At 38.9% G+C, this 19,411-nt stretch overlaps 1 protein-coding gene across 5 annotated transcripts; it reads left to right on the forward strand.

The window, feature by feature from the left end:
• Positions 1 to 313: 313 nt before the first annotated feature.
• Positions 314 to 16,947, forward strand: LOC117264807 (xin actin-binding repeat-containing protein 1). 5 transcript variants are annotated; one of them, XM_078162633.1, is made up of 10 exons: positions 332 to 633; positions 912 to 1,087; positions 2,613 to 2,700; positions 2,796 to 3,122; positions 3,266 to 3,344; positions 6,462 to 6,607; positions 7,956 to 7,997; positions 13,564 to 13,694; positions 15,606 to 15,782; positions 15,897 to 16,947. In XM_078162633.1, exons 2-9 carry the CDS (start codon positions 960 to 962, stop codon positions 15,772 to 15,774), a joined length of 1,110 nt encoding a protein of 369 aa, XP_078018759.1. In that variant the 5' UTR covers positions 332 to 633; positions 912 to 959; the 3' UTR covers positions 15,775 to 15,782; positions 15,897 to 16,947. The 5 variants fall into 5 exon arrangements, with proteins under 5 accessions (XP_033494965.2, XP_078018759.1, XP_033494966.2 ...); XM_033639074.2 differs by lacking the exons at positions 13,564 to 13,694; positions 15,606 to 15,782; positions 15,897 to 16,947 and adding an exon at positions 8,410 to 13,490 and having other exon boundaries at positions 314 to 633; XM_033639075.2 differs by lacking the exons at positions 332 to 633; positions 912 to 1,087; positions 2,613 to 2,700; ... (3 more) ...; positions 15,606 to 15,782; positions 15,897 to 16,947 and adding exons at positions 3,356 to 5,372; positions 8,410 to 13,490.
• Positions 16,948 to 19,411: the final 2,464 nt, after the last annotated feature.

The raw sequence follows: 19,411 nt of genomic DNA on the forward strand, positions 1-19,411 counted from the left end.
CTGTAAATCTGTAAATCTGTAACCTGAGAGTCTGTGTTAATCAGTAGCTCCCAAAACTCAGGCCACACAAAATGCTGCCAAAGCAATACAACTGCACACAATCACAACTCTCTCATTTTCAATACATTCTATTTCTTGTTCCTTGTGTTTGTCCCACTCTTTGCTGCTGTAATGACCCAACTTCCCCTCAAGATCAATAAAGTTAATCTCATTTTATCTTAATGGACGCTGTGTTGTTGCTCAAAGATCAAGTAATTACATCTGAGCTTTAGGGGTTTGACCCATCAAGGGTTCTCCTGAAGACTCACGGAGGAGCCGAAACACACAATAACAACAAAAGATGCTCGATTTCTGAGTAAAAGGAAATGTTGGATAAATTATTTCTGACTTGACAACATGAGATTTTGAGTTTCAGATGAAAGCAGCAGCTGTGCTCTGTCTTACTGATTGTTCGGGGATTTAGATCCTGTTTGCTACTCTCGACATTTTTACAGATCATTTTACACAGTCTGTTGCAATGAGGAAGAAAAAAGGACTTTGCTCGGATATGCTTCACATCGTGTGCAGGTCTTGTGATGCTGCGGAAGTGTCTCTGATAGTGACAGGGAACAGACACTGACTGACGCCTGTAAGGTAACGATTCTGCTCCACCTTTTCTTTATATATATCCCAAAACCTTGCTCTTATTTCTACAGCGAGTAGTTATTGCACTCTTTTATATTGCTCTTAAACAGCACGTCAACCTCATAATCTTTGCATTATTGTTAAAACCTGGCATTTCTACAAGTTAGTGGGAAAATGTTTAGCTTTACGAGTAGATAAAACGCTAGTGTCGGTGTTAAGATGATGGTTAAAACTGTAGAGAAAGCTTACTGGAGATTATGTCACTGATTTTTCATCATGTATATTAGGTGATAAAGCTATTTGCAAACTGTTGTGTTGCTGTGACGTGATTGGTCATGGACTGGAAGAGTAACCTGAGGCGCACCCAGTCACTGAGGAGCGTCCCCTCGTCATGTGACAAGCCCACCTGGACAGAGGCAGGGCTTCGGGACAAGACAACATCTGTGTCCCAGCTTGTTGCAAGGTGAGGGAAACGTCATCTTCCTCACTCTTTCTACATATGTGACAACTAAATAGTACAACCCTCCATAACCTTCTACATGCTGTACTTGTATGTTAGTAGATGATTAAACAGCCCAGTTGGCAGATGAAAATATTGGCATTGTACATTTCTGCAAATCATGTTACATTTCTATGTTTCATCATATCATGTCAATGTTTCTAAAGTGATATGGCTTTGATTACGTGTATATGAGCTGATTTTGTCATGGGTAGGTGGAGGAAATGGTGGCTGGCACGACAGCTGCCAAGCTACAAACAAACAAACAGCAAAACAGGTTGATTTTTTTGTGAGATCTCACTGCATTTTCAGCAGAGGTGTTTTTTTTATTTGTAAGCCATCACTGTGTTTCCAGCAGTGATTGTGATCTTTCTTAACTCCTCCGATACGATACAATACGATACGGTACGATACGATACGATACAATGCAATACGATACGATACAATGCTGTGCGATATACTTTATTGTCCCATAAGGAAATTTGTCTTGGACTCAGGAGCTGCACAGGTGTTGCTGCCTTACAATAGTAGTCCAGAAGAAATGAAAAGCATACACCATAAAAAAAACCAAACATAACGTATACTATACATAACAGTATTGCACATCAGCCACTCATGTGTTGCACATTACACAGAGCACCATAAGCAAAACACAACCTCTAGGCAGAAAGCAGCAGCAACAGAGTCCGCGTTGCTAGTAGAGTAGCGCCACTGGATGTAAACATGTACACACATTAACCACAGCATTGTTGCAATGTAAATAAACACAAAATTTCAACATTAACACCTGCAGATCAACAAACAAAACCAGCTGATTTCAGCAAAACGTCATAGCAGTTCCAGCGGTGATTTTTCCACCAAAGGTTGATTTTTTTTTTAGTAAGCAAACACTGTGTTTCCAGCATTAACTGGGATCTTTTCCTAACCTTGATAAGCATTTTTTGTGCCTAAACATACATACATGTACCACAGCTTTGTTGAAACATAAAGAAATACAAAGTTTTCAACACTGACACCTAGGCGTGACAGCTGCCAAACTGCAGAGCAGCAGGCAACAAAACTGGTCAATTCCAGCAGTGATTGTGAACTTTTCCTAACCATAAACAAGTGTTTTTTGTGTTTGAGCATACACACATTAATCAGAGCATGAAACAAAGAAACTTGAAAAAACTCAAAATTTGTACAATTACACCATGGTGCGACACCTGCCAAACTGCAGACCAACAAACAACAAAACCAGTTGATTTTAGCAGTGTGTTACTGTGTTTCCAGCAGCCATTGTGATCTTTTCCAAACCCTGAACAAGTGTTTCTTGTGCCTAAACATAATCATAGAGGGTTACTGAAACACAGGGAAACATAAAGGTTTAACATATCCGCCACGTGATAATGTCCAAATGTCACAAATCTGTGGTTTTCAGAAACGTACCATGCCAACATTTATCCTGCTGACTGCATTGTGATTAAAAAACCTTTTGTATACATAACAGGTATCAAACTACAGTGAAGGGAAGCGCATCTATTCAAGAAACTTCAGTAAATAATGTTGAAGCAAAGACAAAGCAGGAGTTCAAAGAGGTAACCTCTGACTCAAACACAAAGCATCTTCAGTGTGGAAAAAATAATTAATACAGCTGCATGCAATCGTGTTTTTTTGTGTGTATCACTGTTAGATAACACCATCCCTTCTGGAGAGTAAAGAAACTCTGGAGTCTCTGATGAGGAGAAATGAGATGAGAGAACGGTCTCGAGACAAAACCAATCTGACCCGCAGTAAGTCAGTGGGGAGCCTTCATAGCAGCGCAGGGTCCATCGGGGCCCTGAAGGCTCTGTTTGAGTCGAAGGCAGCCACACAGAACACGGTGAAGAGCAGTGTCAGAGCTGTGAGTTTCACGTCACCTTACAGGGAAGCAGACATCATGCCAGTGGTTAACGGAGACGTTGAAGAGGCTCCAGCTGATGATGCTGAAACTGATGCAAAAGATCATGTGACTCGAAAGGTAAAGACAATCACTCATATTGGCTTAAACGTCCGATTTCAGGCCATTTCCATCATGCTACTTCCATAAATAGAATACATATTGTCACATCGACAGACGTGTGGCTACTTAGCTGCAGTGACCGTTTATTTGTCTCTCTCCAGGTGGTGAATCAGACCCGGATAGAGAGGAGAAAAACAATAGGGGGTATTGATTTTGAAACAATGGTATCCTCTCTAGCTGGTGAGTACCCGACAACTTTCATCAAAGTGTGCACTGAGATGAACCGCCGACTTGACCATTATGTTTTCCTGTCTACTGCCCAATAAAGCTGGGAAATAAATCTTCAAAGTGTATTTCAACATGACAGAGAGATCACTAAAGCATCCCTCTATTGAGTAGCTATCAATAACACTTTGACTGAAACTTTTTATTGTTCAGTGAGGGGAACTTGATCGGTACAGAGAGTTAACAATTTAAAAACACAACATAAACACATGATAAAATGTAACATAAACTACATATAGCAATCATAAAAAAAAATCTTAAAATCTTAACACAAAAGATACACTTCAAGGATAAAGACCAGTTGATGTGACTAACTACAGCCCTGATCAAGGCTGTGAGGAAACTGAAACTGGCATCATGCCCTTAGGCTACTCCAGACCTTGATATGCTTTAAAAGCTCAGATACTACTGAGCAAAGAAGTCGAATAACAAAAATATTTTTAAATGTTTAAAAGAGACTGGAATTTCTATTGAAACAAAAATGTAATTCAGTACTAATTACACAGAAAACTGAGACAGTGTTTGAATTTTATAAGCACACAAGATGTGATTAAAAACAGGTATATTAAAAATAATGATAGGGATTTTGCGGGAGAAGTAAGAAACACAAAGCGGCTTATGGTAAAAACTTCCCGTCCAGACTTTCAAATCTATTAACAAATAATATTTCTCTCCTAAACATGAGAATATAGCAGACAAAACAAGAAAGTATAATAATCATAAATGAAATGATACATAAACATGACTAATATGTTAACTACTACTACAGGAGTTTTGTAATATTAGATTTAAATGAGAGTAATGATGGACAGGTTTTAGTGAAGTGATGACTGTTGTTTCAAAGTACTGTAATGGCCCTCTGTATTTCAAAGCATATTGTCCAAGTGTTGTGCAGTAATAGGGAGGGTAAATATCTCCTGCTTGTTTTGTTTGTTTGATAAATGTTAATATTAGATTTAGATTTAATTTCTTGAACAGAGGAGCTGATGATTCCCAACGATGTGCTGCAGTTGCCAATTGGATAAATTTCTTTTGGATTAAAAGTAATTTTTGCAGGGACGAAGGATATGCACTGGCCCAAATGATGTTACAGTAGGATATGTGTGGATACATTAAACTATGGTAGAGTGTTAGTAGACAGGAGTGATTCACCATTGACTTTTCTAATGATGCCAAATGACTTCAAAATTGTTTTACACACCAACTCAATGTTGTATTTCCAAATAATTATATGAAATTCATCGCAAATAGAGAGTCGGTGCACAGGAGGTCAGCTGCAAAAAATGTATTGTGTCGACTGGAATGCATTCAGTTCAACGTACATAAGAAATTAAGTGTGCATACAAAAATTAATATTGTTTAAACAATCATTTATTTGGGTAAGTCATGATTTGCCTATGATTAGTGTCAAATTACATAGATCTATTTATAAAACATCAAAGGACATTATCAGGGAATACCTGACCTATAAATTAGGTATTACCCAATCATCTTTTGCTTTCGATCTACCACAATAGCAAATATCAGCCCAATTCAGTGTCTAAATCTTCATGCAACTGAAAAACCCCAAACAAGATGCCAGCTCCTGCTAAACACGCCTTGGAAAGCTGTCTCCGAGTCCAATGACTCAGGTCAAAGCTGTGGACGGTATGAATGAAAGGGACGAGGTGAAATGGAGATGAATATCAGCACAGTGACTGTGCAAGAAGCTGTGATTGACTCAACCTGGTGCGGCTATAGTAAACCACTCCAGAACAGGACAGAAATAGCCAGTGAGCTGCAAGTCCGGAATAGGTGCAGGAGGGTGAAAGGGTCAGCTGTCACCGGGGCAGGAATGAGGCAGAGAAGGGGAGCGACTGAGAGTGGCAGAGGCTCCATTAGCAGACACAAAGCAACAGGAAATCAGACCTGACTCGCTCACAAAGACTGAAAGAGAATAAGAAGAAAGGCAGGTCAGAAGGAGCTGGGAGCTGTTCATTTTCTGTGAGTATAGATTTGTATTTGAATGGGGCAAAAAGAGAATAATCTGTGTGTCTGCTCAGGAGTTATATGGCTTGGACATGCACTTAGATACTTCAAACCTTATGAAGCTTAAATAAATAGAATATACTGAGGCAGCTTATAAGACCTATGATGGATAGTTTTTGTAGCTATGTAAATCTTGAAATATTAGGAAGTTGAGACTAGGGGCTGACTTAAATGTTGCAACAAAATTTTACCAAATCCTCACACTAAAGAGTTCGGTCCAAATTGACAGCAGAAAGCAAAGGTGTAGGTTTTGTTTAATGTTGGGGGTTTGGTGGATCTTCATCAGAAAATTTTGAGCATCAAACACTTAATTTTCTGCATTCTGGTAAATTTCGATGCATCAATTTGTGTTTTTTCTGCATCAATTTATGATGTAAATGTCCTCTGCTACTTTCATATTTCATTTCATGGGGCAGCTACTGATCTATCAATTTATCATCCTTAGTTCTACAATGAATTTTACTAGATATCAGTGCTTATTTTGCTCTTGTATGCTTCGTCAACTGCAGCTGCAGTGACTTGCCTGTCCGTTTAACGCTCAGTATCTGTGTCAGTGGAGTCAGGTGTCTGTCCCTCTCCACCACAAGTGGTACATTTATAACTCGACCACATGCCAGCTGCTGAATATCAGCTCAGGAAGTGTTATTACCAGTGACCCTTGAATTGCAAACTATTGACACACAGTTTGCCGACATGGATGTGACGCTGAAGCCACTGAGTCAATTGTATAAATTCAGTTTCTCTCAGTCACGTGATGTTATGAAACTCTCCAAATATAGCATTTATTTTGATCCCAGCTGCCTTTTTAACAGCTGATATTAACAAGTAAACAAAGTGAGACAAAATCAGGCTACTTTTGTCTTTTCCCTGATATCCCATGCAGAGAATTTAATTGCACATTTGAACACAGCGAGTACTTAATTCCGTTATCAACATGGATCTCAGCCATCTTAGATTAGGCAATTATTCTCAGTACTACAGAGTATAGCTTGTGTCATGAATCAATTTAACACATTCAAACTGGTGTGTGTGATGTCTCTGCAGATGAAAAGAGGAGGTCAATTGCAGATTTTAGAGACAGCTCCTTCATCCAAACCAAGGAGACACTGAGCGTGTCAGTCAAAGCTATGTCTGCTCTCTATCTGTCAAAAGTGGCACCACAGGATTCGACACACAGCCCTTTAAAACCGGTGAATACCCGTCTACAACGTCTGTGTTCTCTCCTTTCAATCCTGTCTCCTAGAAATGTAATTGTAAGTTACTAAACTGCTTTCTTAATAATGTTCTTGTGGCAACCTAATCGCTGCCTGGATTATGATCAGAGATGTTTCTACTACATCCATGTACCATGTAGGCTTTGGAAGGAGGTGGTTGGGAAGGATGGTGGGCGTACACAGTGCAGGCTCCTGGCACGACAACTTCAGATTAGCGTCCAGACTCCTGTTTTAGGAATATAGATAACAAAAGTACTTTGGACCAGGTTAGGAAAAGATTGTGGTTTTATTTACATTTTAACAAGAAACATTATAAGAAAAACTTGTCTGGAGTTTCAAATATGTTCTTCTTCAACATTTTATGAATGACTAAAATGCGTTTTTTTAGTGAACATTTTGTTGATACATTCAGTATCACCATTAATGCAACTTGCCAGGTTCGTTAATCATGAACATTTCCTCCTCAAGTTAATAGAAAACATACTTAACTCAGCATTACGTTTCCCTCAAAAGAAATTTGCTGTTTCAAATTAGTTATATATAAGCGTAATTTCTAGGAGACAGGACTGCTCTTTTTTCTTCCAGGATTTTATTTCCCTATTTTATAAGTTAACTCTCAAAGATATGCACTGGGCTAAAGCTAAATCTTACAGACCAGTGGTTCTCAACTGGTAGGTCACGGTCCAAAAGTAACTTGCATTCTGAATGGACCGCAAGTGACTCAAAAACATACTTTATTTTGAAGTACAGTGAATTTCTAGCACAGACCTTTTATTTTGAAGTGCTGTTTCCTGCTGAAGAGTGAGTAACCAGCATATAACTTCCTGACAGAGACAGAAAACTAGCTCGACAACATGGCGACATCCAAGTATGACACTGAATATAAATATAAATAATATAAACTGTTTGGACCTTGGGCTAATGAGTAAGGAGCAATCTGGACCCCGCGGCTGGACTAGCTGGGAACCACTGTGATAAAGCATGACAAAAAAGACTACAAATGTATTCAAGCAGTTTCATCTTAAAATTTAAATTACAAGATTTTATTACACATATTAAGTAAGATAAGTCTATCTCAGCATTTATACAAAATGATGTATGATTATCAGATCAAATAACTAAATATGTTTTTGTTGTGACCTTTAAACTTCACTGTGGCAACATATTTTACGAAGTAGATTTATAGCTACACACTGCAGCTTATTATCTTTTTCAGTATCATGTAACACACTATAAAGTGTAACAACATATCATTTAATGACTCTGTCAGCCAACATTGCTCATTTCAGGCTAACCTGAACTGAAAAATATTGTTTCTGTCTAGGCACAAGGTCAGTCATCTGAATCTGGGAAGAGGGTCAAACAGGTAAGGTGTCATTTTACTAGATATTCTGCATGACAATGTGCATCTGATTTGCACTGCAACAATAACATCTTCAACACTGTCATACCCCATACAGCTCAATAACTAACTGCTTGTTTTCCTAAGAGATGAACAATTTTCTTTGAAAGAAATAAACAGATATTGGATGCCTTCCAGTCTACATTTCATTTTACTGTATTTGCCACTGTGGTTGCATTTGCTGGTTGCTTTGGAGCTCATCTAACCCACTGACACCTGGCGTGTGGAAAGCAAATATACTGGTATGATCTGGATGGTAATGTACCCCTTTCATTGCTGTAATCATGTCTGCATACTCTGGAGCATGGGTTTCACTGAATAGCTCACTTCTGTTACTAAGAACTCAATGATGAAAACACTACTTTGTTCTTCTAAGATGGCTGAAGACTCCCAACATACAAAAGATGACATCCCTCCACCTCCTTCTGGCAGACATCAGCCAGGACCAGAAAACATCCATGGAGCACATTACCTACAGTCCATGCCGGCCCAACTGTCCAAAGAAAAGCTACACCAACAGCGGCAGAAATGTGAGCTGAGAAGGCTCCTGAAGCACACGCACCCTGAGCTGAAGATGTTGGACGAAGTTGTGGATGAGGAGCTTGCTGAGGTTTTGAGCTCAGAGGCTGAGGTCACAGCTGGCGAAACTGGATATGAGGGAGAGGTCCTTTCAAGATGTTTGATATTTGAGAACTGTGCCCTGACCAACAAAGTATCTCCTTACACCCCCAAGATGCACACAGCAGAGGGAACAGCAGAAAGAGGCGATGTCGGTAAAATGTCAGCTGTATTTGGGAGACATGAAAACAGGCCTTGTAATGAAAGTGAGAAAGGGATTGTGGAGGATGAGAAAACACTCTGTTCTAGTCCAGATCCTAACAGAGAGTGTGAGGAGGAAATGAAAAGAATAGATGTTCAGGCTACCAGGAGGATGTTTGAGAGTCAGTCTGTGAACACGTCTGCACTAAATTCAGATAATAAAGTCCATGGGAAAGTTTCTGTTTCTGGGGATCAGACAGGGGTAGTCCAAAAACATAAACAGGTTTTTGACATGTCTAGCACAGAGAATGTACACAGCGAAGACAAAAGCAATACATGTACCAAAAGTCTTGATTTGATAGATCCGCCCAATGAACAAGACGAATGGGTCAATATCACTGACCAAAGCTCCGACCATGACTTTTCTGATTGGGAAGAAGTTTCTACTGGTGAAACAGTCTTTGAGGGTGAGCCTACGAGCTCTCCAGATCCAGAAGAAGTTGGGAAAATAATCAAAACAAGTACGGACCTTTTCCAAAACAACCCATTTATCCCAACAAACATAGAAAGAGAGCATTCCAGTGTGCATGCCTCAAATTCCCAAAGCCCAGCAGGAGACAGTGGGGCAGCTGAGGACTATATGATAGCTAATGTCAAGAACAGAGCCCACTTGTTTGAATCAATGCCATTTGACAAAATCAGGCATCAGAACAAGGACGAAATTGAGACGATGGTGGAGAACATCAAGGAAACACTGAATTCCCTTTATCATGTCAACGCCATACATTCAAATGGCTCAATCATTGAGGTAAATGAGACTATGATAGCCAAAAAGGCAAAATTCTCACTATCAGAGAGTGGGCCTGAGATAAAATATGATGAGGTGGCTGAGGGTGGTGCACAAAACTTCATACTTCAGTTGCTGCCACGGACAAACCTAAAGCCTCAGATCATTTACCTAAAGGAGGGTAGCAAAGGAAGCATGGAGGCCACAGTAGTGACTGTACCCTTGCACCAGCACCACTTCACCATCAACCAAGACACAGAGTTTAAAACTGCCAATGTGGTTCAGGTTGTTGAGGATATTCTCAATCAAGATAACTCTCTGCGGAAAGGAGTGATTATCCAGGAGGATGCAGACAGATATGCTGAAGTCATTGTTTACTCCCTCTACTATTACTTTGATGAGGATGATGTAAAAAGTTACTGTCCCCCACAAGGTGCAGAGTATGATGAACCAAAGCTAGAGAGAGGTGATGTGTATAAACCAGACAATCAAGAACTCAGAAAAGGCATTATCAAGTCAACCATAAGCTGCCTCTCAGAAGCTTCTAAAGATCAAACCTGCCAAGGATCCTTGAGGCCTGAAATCACAGTAAAAGGGAATGTAAAACTGTTCAAGAGTTGTATTGAAAAGGGAGATTTGGAGTATTTGAAAACTCTTCAGGCCGAGCCAACAGTGCAAGAGCAAGACCTTCCTCTTGATCAAAATGTGGCTGGACAAGAAATAGGTGTTCATCATGAACAGAGAGGTGATCAAGAAGAGGACAGTACTGCAGAGTGGGTCCCAGTGGATGTAAAGAGACTGAAAAATATGTTCTCTGGGGACCAAAGACCAGTTCAACCCAAGCAAAATGCTCCTGAAAAGAAACAGTCCTCTACAAAATGCAATGTTGGGGTTTTCTCCCATGGGCAAGCAAAGAATGCTTGTAGGGAGTGTGGTGGCCAAACACAAGAAGAAGCATGCAACACTGCAACTGCACCACAGGGATTATATCTACACCTTGATACATGGGATGTTGGCAGGATCCACCAGGCTGAACGAGTCGAGGTGGTGGATGACGTTGAGATCTCTAACCTCCAAACTGCGATTCATAGCCTCCAACAGGCAACAACCAAAGCCAAATCTTTGCATCAGTCATCACAAGAAAAACTGAAATTCCTTGTTCAGGAATCTTCCAAGGAACCCGATGTCTCAGTTACAGCAGGTGATGTCAAGAATTCAAGAACAAAGGCAGAATTACCTCGACAAAATGAGAGCCAAAAAGAGGACTTGTGCACTGAGCCAAGGTGTCATAAAATCCCATCTGCCTCCAATATCACCTCAGAACATAAATCACCCCCCCAAAATGAGACTACAGACACACGCTGTATAGACACTAACTCTGAAGAAGTACAAACTACTGAGACATGCATAAGAAAGTGTCAAAAAGGCACAGAGGTTGTCTCGAAACAACACTTTCAAGCTGCTTTGGTGTCTGCACAGAGTCCAGAAACATCTGCTACACAGCAAGAGGATGAGGAAGTTGTTTTTCAGGGTAAACTTCAAGCAGCTTTGGACTCCCTGGAGAGATCCAACATCAATGTCAGTAAAGGAGATTTCAGAGCAGCTATGATATACAGAAACTCATCCAAACCTCACACAGAAAGATCACAAAATGTGGATGCAGTGTCTGTTCAAAAGCCCACTAAGGAGAAGTTTTGCCCTGTGTCTGAACCTAAATCAACTCAAGCACAACTGAGACAAGAGGTCCCCGAAGAACAAGTGACTGCAGTGAATGCACAGCCCCAAAGCCAAAGTGAAACCCTAAATAAATCAACTAAAAGAGCTGCCACAGAGAAAAGCAAAAGACCTGTTGGTCCAAAACCAGCCCTTCCACCTAAACCTGAGCATCTAAAAGTGAAAGAAAGAGACACTGAATCAGCCAACACAAATAATCCAGAGGCACCACAAACTAATACTGTGAGACCCAAAGAAACAGTTCCCCAACCACTGCCAATGAGACCGATGTCACATAGTGATTCAGTGGATCATCAAAGAAATAAGCTTTTTGATGAAGCTACACAGACGTCTCAGGAAATTAAAGTAAGGCATCAAATCCAAGGTTCAGCTGTTATCTTGGAAAGTGATAACACAGATAAGAATACCATTAAGCAACAACAGGAGATAAACGCCACAGCTGAAGAGAAAAGCCCACAGGATTTCCCAATCAAAGATAATATGAATGAAACAGATGAAAGCCATGTAGATTTTCATGAAGCTTGTAAGAAATTTGGAGGTAAAAAGGCAAAGAATTCTCCTGCAAAGCCAAAAAGAGTAAAACTGGCCCATGCTCACAACAAAAACCAAAAACACGTGTCTAGGGATAATTCCTCAGCTCTTCCATGTGTGGATGGGGAACCACAACAAACTCTAACTGGTCCAACGTGCAATAATCCAAACACACGTGGGCAAACTGCTGACAGCAAAGACAAGCATGGGAAAGACAGCAAACAAGAAAGCAAAGTTGAGATGAGGGAAAAGAAAGGACGAGCCGAGACAGAGGACGAACGCCGACAGCGGCTGTCAGTTCACATGGATGAGATCATGAGAGGGAACATAACAACAGCCAGGGAAATTTTTGACAACCTGCGAAAGCAGGAGGAACTGCAGAACATTCTCAGTCGAGTTGAAGAAATTGAAAAGGACACGAGCGAGGTCGACGTAAGATCCCTGAGGGGAGTCTTCGAGAACGTTCCTGACTGGGTTGTCAGCTCTGACAAAAGGAAACAAAAAAAGGCAAAAGCAGAAAACAAAGAAGAGAGGCTGCCATTAACAAGAGGCAACACTGAAAGCAAGTCCTCAATGGCACATGTTTTTGGAGATCTTGAGCGAGCCAGTGAGGAAATCATGAATCTTAAAGAACAGACTTTAGCTAGACTCATGGACATAGAGGACGCCATAAAGAAGGCTCTTTATTCTGTCTCTACCTTAAAGTCTGACTCAGATATTGCTGGGTTATCATGTCTGTTCAAAGAGTCATTAGGGACAGGGCAACGATCCCCATCATCTGGTAATATCAGCAAAATAAGCATCGGGTCAAGCAGAATGAAATCACCGCAGACACAGGAAAGCCCTACAGCACAAGGAAACACAGCTCTGCCAGTTAGCCAGAGCACAAACATTAAAGTGGCCTCTGCAAAACAACGAGCAAGTCCTCCATCTTCGCCTGCCTTTATCTCCATCCAGTCAGCTGCTAGAAAAGCAGATAAAACAGAGGTGCTACCACCAGAGACCACAATCTGCCCAACATGTCAACACAGCACAAAGACAGAGGAGACATTCCGGACCACTAAAACACTGACATGCAACAGCCCTGCTCAAATCAGAAAAAGGGACCCCAGAAAAGGAGGTCAAAAGCAATCCTCCCACAGCCCTAAACGAGAGCTCAGTGTACTCGAGGTGCAGACTGACCGTGATGGGAACAGTATCACGGGCACCAAAACAGTCACAGAGAACTATGAGAGGACTGATAACTTAGGAAACCGGTTTTACTCTTCTAAAACCTCCACTGTTGTCACTGCTCAGCCAGAAACTACAACATCCACAGGTCAGACCAGTCCAGCTACGTACCAGGTCACCAAGTACCCAGAAGTTCGGCTGCCAGTCAATCAGAAACCTTAAATCATTCATATACAGGTGCAGTTTGTCACCTGTTAGCTCAGTGTTTTCATATATTTTATGACAAAGTTGTGTACATAATTTTACTCACAAATATATGAATTATGTTGGTTATTATTGTTTGTTTGTTTGTTTATTTATAAGAGGTTATTGGTTTAAGATTTTCTTATCTATCTTAAGGATTTAATTGTAGATCATACTCTTGACTGTTCTTGATTTTCATTTGGAATTAAAGATGTGTTATTGGTTTTCACTTATGTGTTTGTTATTATTAATAGTTAATGTAAGTCTTTTTCTTTTAATCAAGCTCAGTCTCATTTCTCTCGTCAGTTTCAACCAGCTTGTCGAGAGATGTGTTCAGCGTGCGTGAAGCCGGTTTATCCCATGGAAAAAATCACTGCTGACAAATACATTTTTCACAAAACCTGCTTTTGTTGTAAACAGTGCAAGAAACAATTAAGGTGAGATACTGAATTACTTTTTATAGACAAATCACCTGCAACATTGATCAGTGATTTCCAATACTGACTTCTTGTCTGTGCCAAAACAAGTTAGTTACTTTTATTACTTTAATATTGATAAACTTGCATTGGCCTGAATATAAGATAGCGCTAACTGTGAGCTGACCACAGCTGTTTGTATAGAAACACTACTTACATATGTAAAATAAGAGCAATATTCCATTTTTAACACATTTAAATGCATTATCATATTAAGATTATATAAGATATGGTTATTTAAAATACGAAATATGAAATAATAGACTGTCACATTAATGTTGACAAACATGACAATATGATAATAAATCATTTTAATTTTGGTCCAGGTTAGACAAACTGAGGCAGAATCATTTACAGCTACCATCTTTGTTTAGACTGATGAAAATTGTTGCAACTTGGGGAACAGGTTAAACATCTTTAGCATGCAGCAGTTAAAACATATACTGTACATGAGTAGTGCAAACAGAGGCTAGCTGACGTCCTGCTTCACTGTAGCAGTGCTTAGGTTAGCAACTGGTCAGACTTCTGTTGTTTAGACAGGACACTTACATAAATACACAGGTATAAACATATATTGAATTTCCATATATGAAATATGTACATATGAAGTAAAACATATATGTACATATATGCACAAACTACATAGGAAGCCCACTAGAAATTGGAACAATTGACTCATATGTGTAGCCCATACAAATATGTGTGTTTATGTGTGTGTAATACAGTTATTGCTATATATGTCAAATATACAATTATTTATTCATAGCATATATGTATTTGTATAAATGTGTAATGCATAAACTTTTCCAAGAGTCAGCACGAATGCCGGTGTTCTTAGCTGCTGATATTTAAATTGATTAACGATAAAAAAAAGTAAGCATACAGACATTTTGCTGTTTTCATAAACTTGCATATGTAGATTAAAATACATTGTTAACATATAGCTGCAATATATAATACTATATAAAAATCCATCAAAAAATATTTTTTTTTAATATATGTACAAATATATGCTTATACTGTGGACATATACTGTATATTATGGACATATATATATCCATCCCAAAGCCCGTAATTATGTTAATATTTTATATGTAAATATAAAATATAGACATGTCAAAAATTGATAAGAAAAACATACAGCAGCGTACAGATTTTTTATGTTTGTTTAATAAACTTGGTCCTGGCTGCATCCTTTTCAAGAGCATCCACTGTGACAGAATATAATACAACCCAATTTTTTCAAACATCTATTCTTATATTATCTTACATTCAGGCCAATAACTATGATAAACTTCATGCATGACAAATATATTCTTTAATTTATTACATTTTTCATTGATTAATTGATTGACTGGTTAAATGATCAACAGAGGCCATACTTTTAACAGACTAAAAATGATTTATACGTCTTTGGAGCAATGGTTCCCAAACTGCGTTGCCATATAACTGGGAGACAAATATCAAAATTGAAGCTGAACAGACCTTTTTTCACAACAGATATTTTGAGTTGTAAAACACAAGTGTAACAAGTGATGTTGGTAAATGCTGCTTTGCATTGCAGTACTGTCATCGCTGGAACCAAGTCATCATGATATTAGTAATTACACCTGTGCTTTTCCTGCTATGACAAGTAAAAATCATGACAGAAAATATTTGGGAACCACTAGCCAAGAGGTTTAGGGATATGACAACTTTTGTAAGTCAGTTTACAAAATGAAATACACATGGTTAAATAAAAAAGTTGTAGTTTGTAATTCGTAGTAAACTCTAAATGTGCCACACAGCTACTGCAATGACAAAAGTACTCTGACTGCCTCTTACCAAATGTGGTCGTTGAAATAACCTTTGACAAATTCTGCTAATTTGTAGCATGTACAATTATGCACCTTTATCCGGGGAATTCTACTGCATATTTCACTACAAACAACTGTTCAGAAGAAAAGGGAATTACGATGAGGGTTTCGGACGTGCTCAACACAAGAACCGATGGCTTCTAAGGAGCACTGCTGACGTGATGTCCAATGAGTCTGAGGCATAAACACTAATGTGAGTAGCAGCAGGCAACGCCCATCTTTATTACACATCTTTGATCGTCATATGCATGGTCATTCATTAACCTGACTTCCCTCTATTAAAACTGTGGTCTGTGTTTTTCCTCAGCTGATCTGATGGTGACAATGACAACATGGAAAATACTGAAGATGAGTTTGAGGCGCCATGCTGTGACCAAAGATTTCACAATATGTTCATATAGTGATTGGTATTTAATCACACAACACACAACCTAATTGCCACAATGGCAAAATCATATACTCAGTTTTACAATATCACCTTTTGCTTTTTTTAAGTTAAGAATTACTGCAACAAATTACAGTAAATATTTTTGTACAATCCTTTCCTGTGGACAAAGCGAAATTGAAAAAACTGTAAATGTGATTTTAGATGGGATAACAGAGAATCAAAAAACACTATAATTTTGTTTCAAGTACTCTGGGTACCAGGGAAATTGATGTGAAGAAAATTCCCACCATTAACAGATTATTAATAGTTTTTTATCGAATAGAGATATAGTTCAGTAATGATTAAATGTAAAGGCAGAATGCATTAGGATGGTTATGTCTACAGACAGAATAAAGAAGCTTATTCACTTGGTATCTACTGTGTAGTACTGCTAAATTGTTCATATCAGTAGTATTTCGTGTGTTTGTCAGTGTGTGTCCCACCTGGATACCATTTGCCTGTACTTTTGATCATTTTCTTCATTCATTGGAAATAATCGTTAATCATATCATGCATCTGCATTATGTCCAAATATGTCAAAATCAAAGCTATTATATGGCTGAACTGCCTTGTGCTAATTAAGTATATGCCTAACACTGACTGGTGTAGAGTTTGTGGTGAGCTTCTATTAACAGGATGCTACAATCATTAATGAATAAAAAAACTGAAGAAGAATGAAAAAATCATTCTTAAGATGTCTGGTCAGACCCAAAGTAGTCTGCATTGCTTCCTAAACCAGTTTAAGATAATAATATATGTTTGACTCTAATAATGATAATAACTGAAATACATGTTGGAATAATTACATTGAAATTAATTTGACTTTAAGCCAAACAACCTGTGGGTGTGAATCAAACCAAACCAGTTCTGAAATACAATGCAATGAAAATAAACTTAAAACAAAAGTGACAATAAAACCTCTTCTCATTTATTCTCAGTTTTTATTTTAAATGAAAAGCAGAAGGATTAGTGTTGAATTAAAGCACTTAAATACAGTAAGTGTCTTTTATCCTTAAAATTATGAGACGTTGCGATCGAGAGAGGCAGTAGATTCACAACTTCTTTTTGATGCTATTGGGTGCCTTTTCTTCTTTATATCTTTACAAACATATTGCACTGAAGTAGTTATCCATCTGTTCCATTAGACTGTCTACAGCTACTGAGATAATGCAGTTCACAAAATTGGGACCTGAGAAGAAAAGTTAAAATGTCCATTTAATATACAATGTTGTACTGCTGGTTTTCCCTCACTATATCACCTCTTCTTAGCTCTTCTGTGTCAGTTTTTCTGCAATACATATAACATTTCTCAGTTCTCATAATAAAGCCTGGTATGTACGCCACTACAGGGTGTTTACAGATATAAGACACTGATTTCAGTTCAAAATGAACAGAAAGGAAAAATGCTAACAATTGGAGAAATTTTCATGGTAATGTGGCTGAAAATATTTAAGATCCATTGAATCTTAATTTAAGACAATTTAAGACATTTTAAGGCCTTATGTTAAGAAAACTTACTTTGAGACAGTTAAGGACTTTTTAAGGACCTGTAGACACCCTGCGTGACTAAGATCATATTCATTATGATGACTCATCTATTCATTCCATATTGTGTGTTGAAAGAGTTCATCAACTCACTTGAGCTCAGTGTGTTGCTGCAGTTCAACATTGAGGGTTTCAGGCAGTAGCAAAGAAAAATCTGCAGCATCAATGGGGACGATGACGTATCAGCATGGGGATGTGTGGTTGTAGAAATCCAGGAGGCTGATCAGATGCCCGCCCCATGAGCACACATGGAGTTAAATGTACAATGGATTCAACAGCAATCCCGTACTGGTTAATAGTTAACGTGGATATTTTGTGCAATCATCTGTATAAATATAGGATGTGCCAAAAGAGGCAGTGGCAGCAACTTTACCCAGATAAAAATGTTCCCCAAAGATGAAGTGTGTGAGGGAGATTGTCAGACCACAGATACCAACATTAAAGCTAATAATGTTGTTTACAAAGCCTTGTTGCAAACGTAGGTAACAGTAAAACAGACTGCTTTCCTGAGTACTAACTCTGACACAATGCTGGGAGCACCTCAGGGGTGCTTCACAATCCCATCCATCTATACATCCTGTTACAGTGTTAATCCCATACACTTCAGTGGTTTTCAAATCCAAATCCCCAGGTGTTAATATTTTACAGCTTTCACTCTGGTTGACTGGGATGGTGAAACGTCTTTGTCACTTATCTATCAGGTTTGGTCCATGCTCCAAGATCCAGTCAGTGTTACAGTGATGTTGAAAGCAGAGGTTGACCAATTCATCGGTTTGGCCGATTCATCGGCAGCGATAGGACTTTATATAAACTATCGTCAATGAGGGAACAGGGCTATGATAGTGGCTGATAACTGTAACCTCCACTTGTTACATGGGTACGACGTAAGGCTTTTGCACAGGGTAACCCACATGCAAATAAAAGGTTATGTGTGCTTTGGATAATTTGTATGATTTGAATTAAAGTTAATTAATGTAGGATGACTTTACTTCTTTATTAGGGGCATAATAATGCTGCTGGTTGCTTTCTCTGATTTGCTAGCAAGTATGGTCACTATAATTTTGCTAGAATTAAGTCGCAAGCCACTAGCAATGTGTGTGAATTAAGTTCTGATAATCTAAACTACTATTAATTCATTATTACTTTGAGACCGGGAGGGGCCGGCACTCAGTGTGCTCCAGCTCATTTCTCACCACACATCAGATATAATTTTCTCAGAAAGCAATTATCCTGCATTTTTCTGGCGATATAGAAATGTGGCTTTGTCCCAAAGAACAGCTGATTTTACCGCAAGGCTGTTGAGTGGCGTTAATGTCATAACAGACCTGTTCTCAGTCAGTAGTTGTCTCTTGAAGCTGTTCTGTGATTATCTGCTTTGCTCGATTTGTACAATTTTAATGCTGTTCTTATATTGTTGTATTGTTGTTATATATATTGTTATATACATTTAAACTCCCTGTAGACCTACACAATACAAGGATGAATTTTTCAGCTCTACACCCAGTTTGGCATCAGCCTGCTCTCTTCCAAATAATCCAGCCAAGTAATTATCCATTGATTAAATTCAGTTGCACAGTTTGATCCCCCCAAAACTCCACCTAAAACTACCTCGGTGCAACATGTGCCGATTCTGGGCTTTGGGGCTCAAGCAGCCATGGCAAAGTTCGAGCACTCATATTCACCAGCATACAATCGGGGTCCATTGAAAGCAATTCCAGATTAACTTCCTATGCGTAGCCTTCGTTCCGCTTTGTCCCGCTGTACTGACGAGCCAATTTTACCACTGTACCAAAGCACCTTTTGGAGAAAAAGCATGCGTGGCAACTTGTTAAAGGCTACAGCGCACAGCT

The sequence above is a fragment of the Epinephelus lanceolatus genome, chromosome 20 (assembly GCF_041903045.1).
Source record: "Epinephelus lanceolatus isolate andai-2023 chromosome 20, ASM4190304v1, whole genome shotgun sequence".
Lineage (NCBI taxonomy): Eukaryota > Metazoa > Chordata > Actinopteri > Perciformes > Serranidae > Epinephelus > Epinephelus lanceolatus.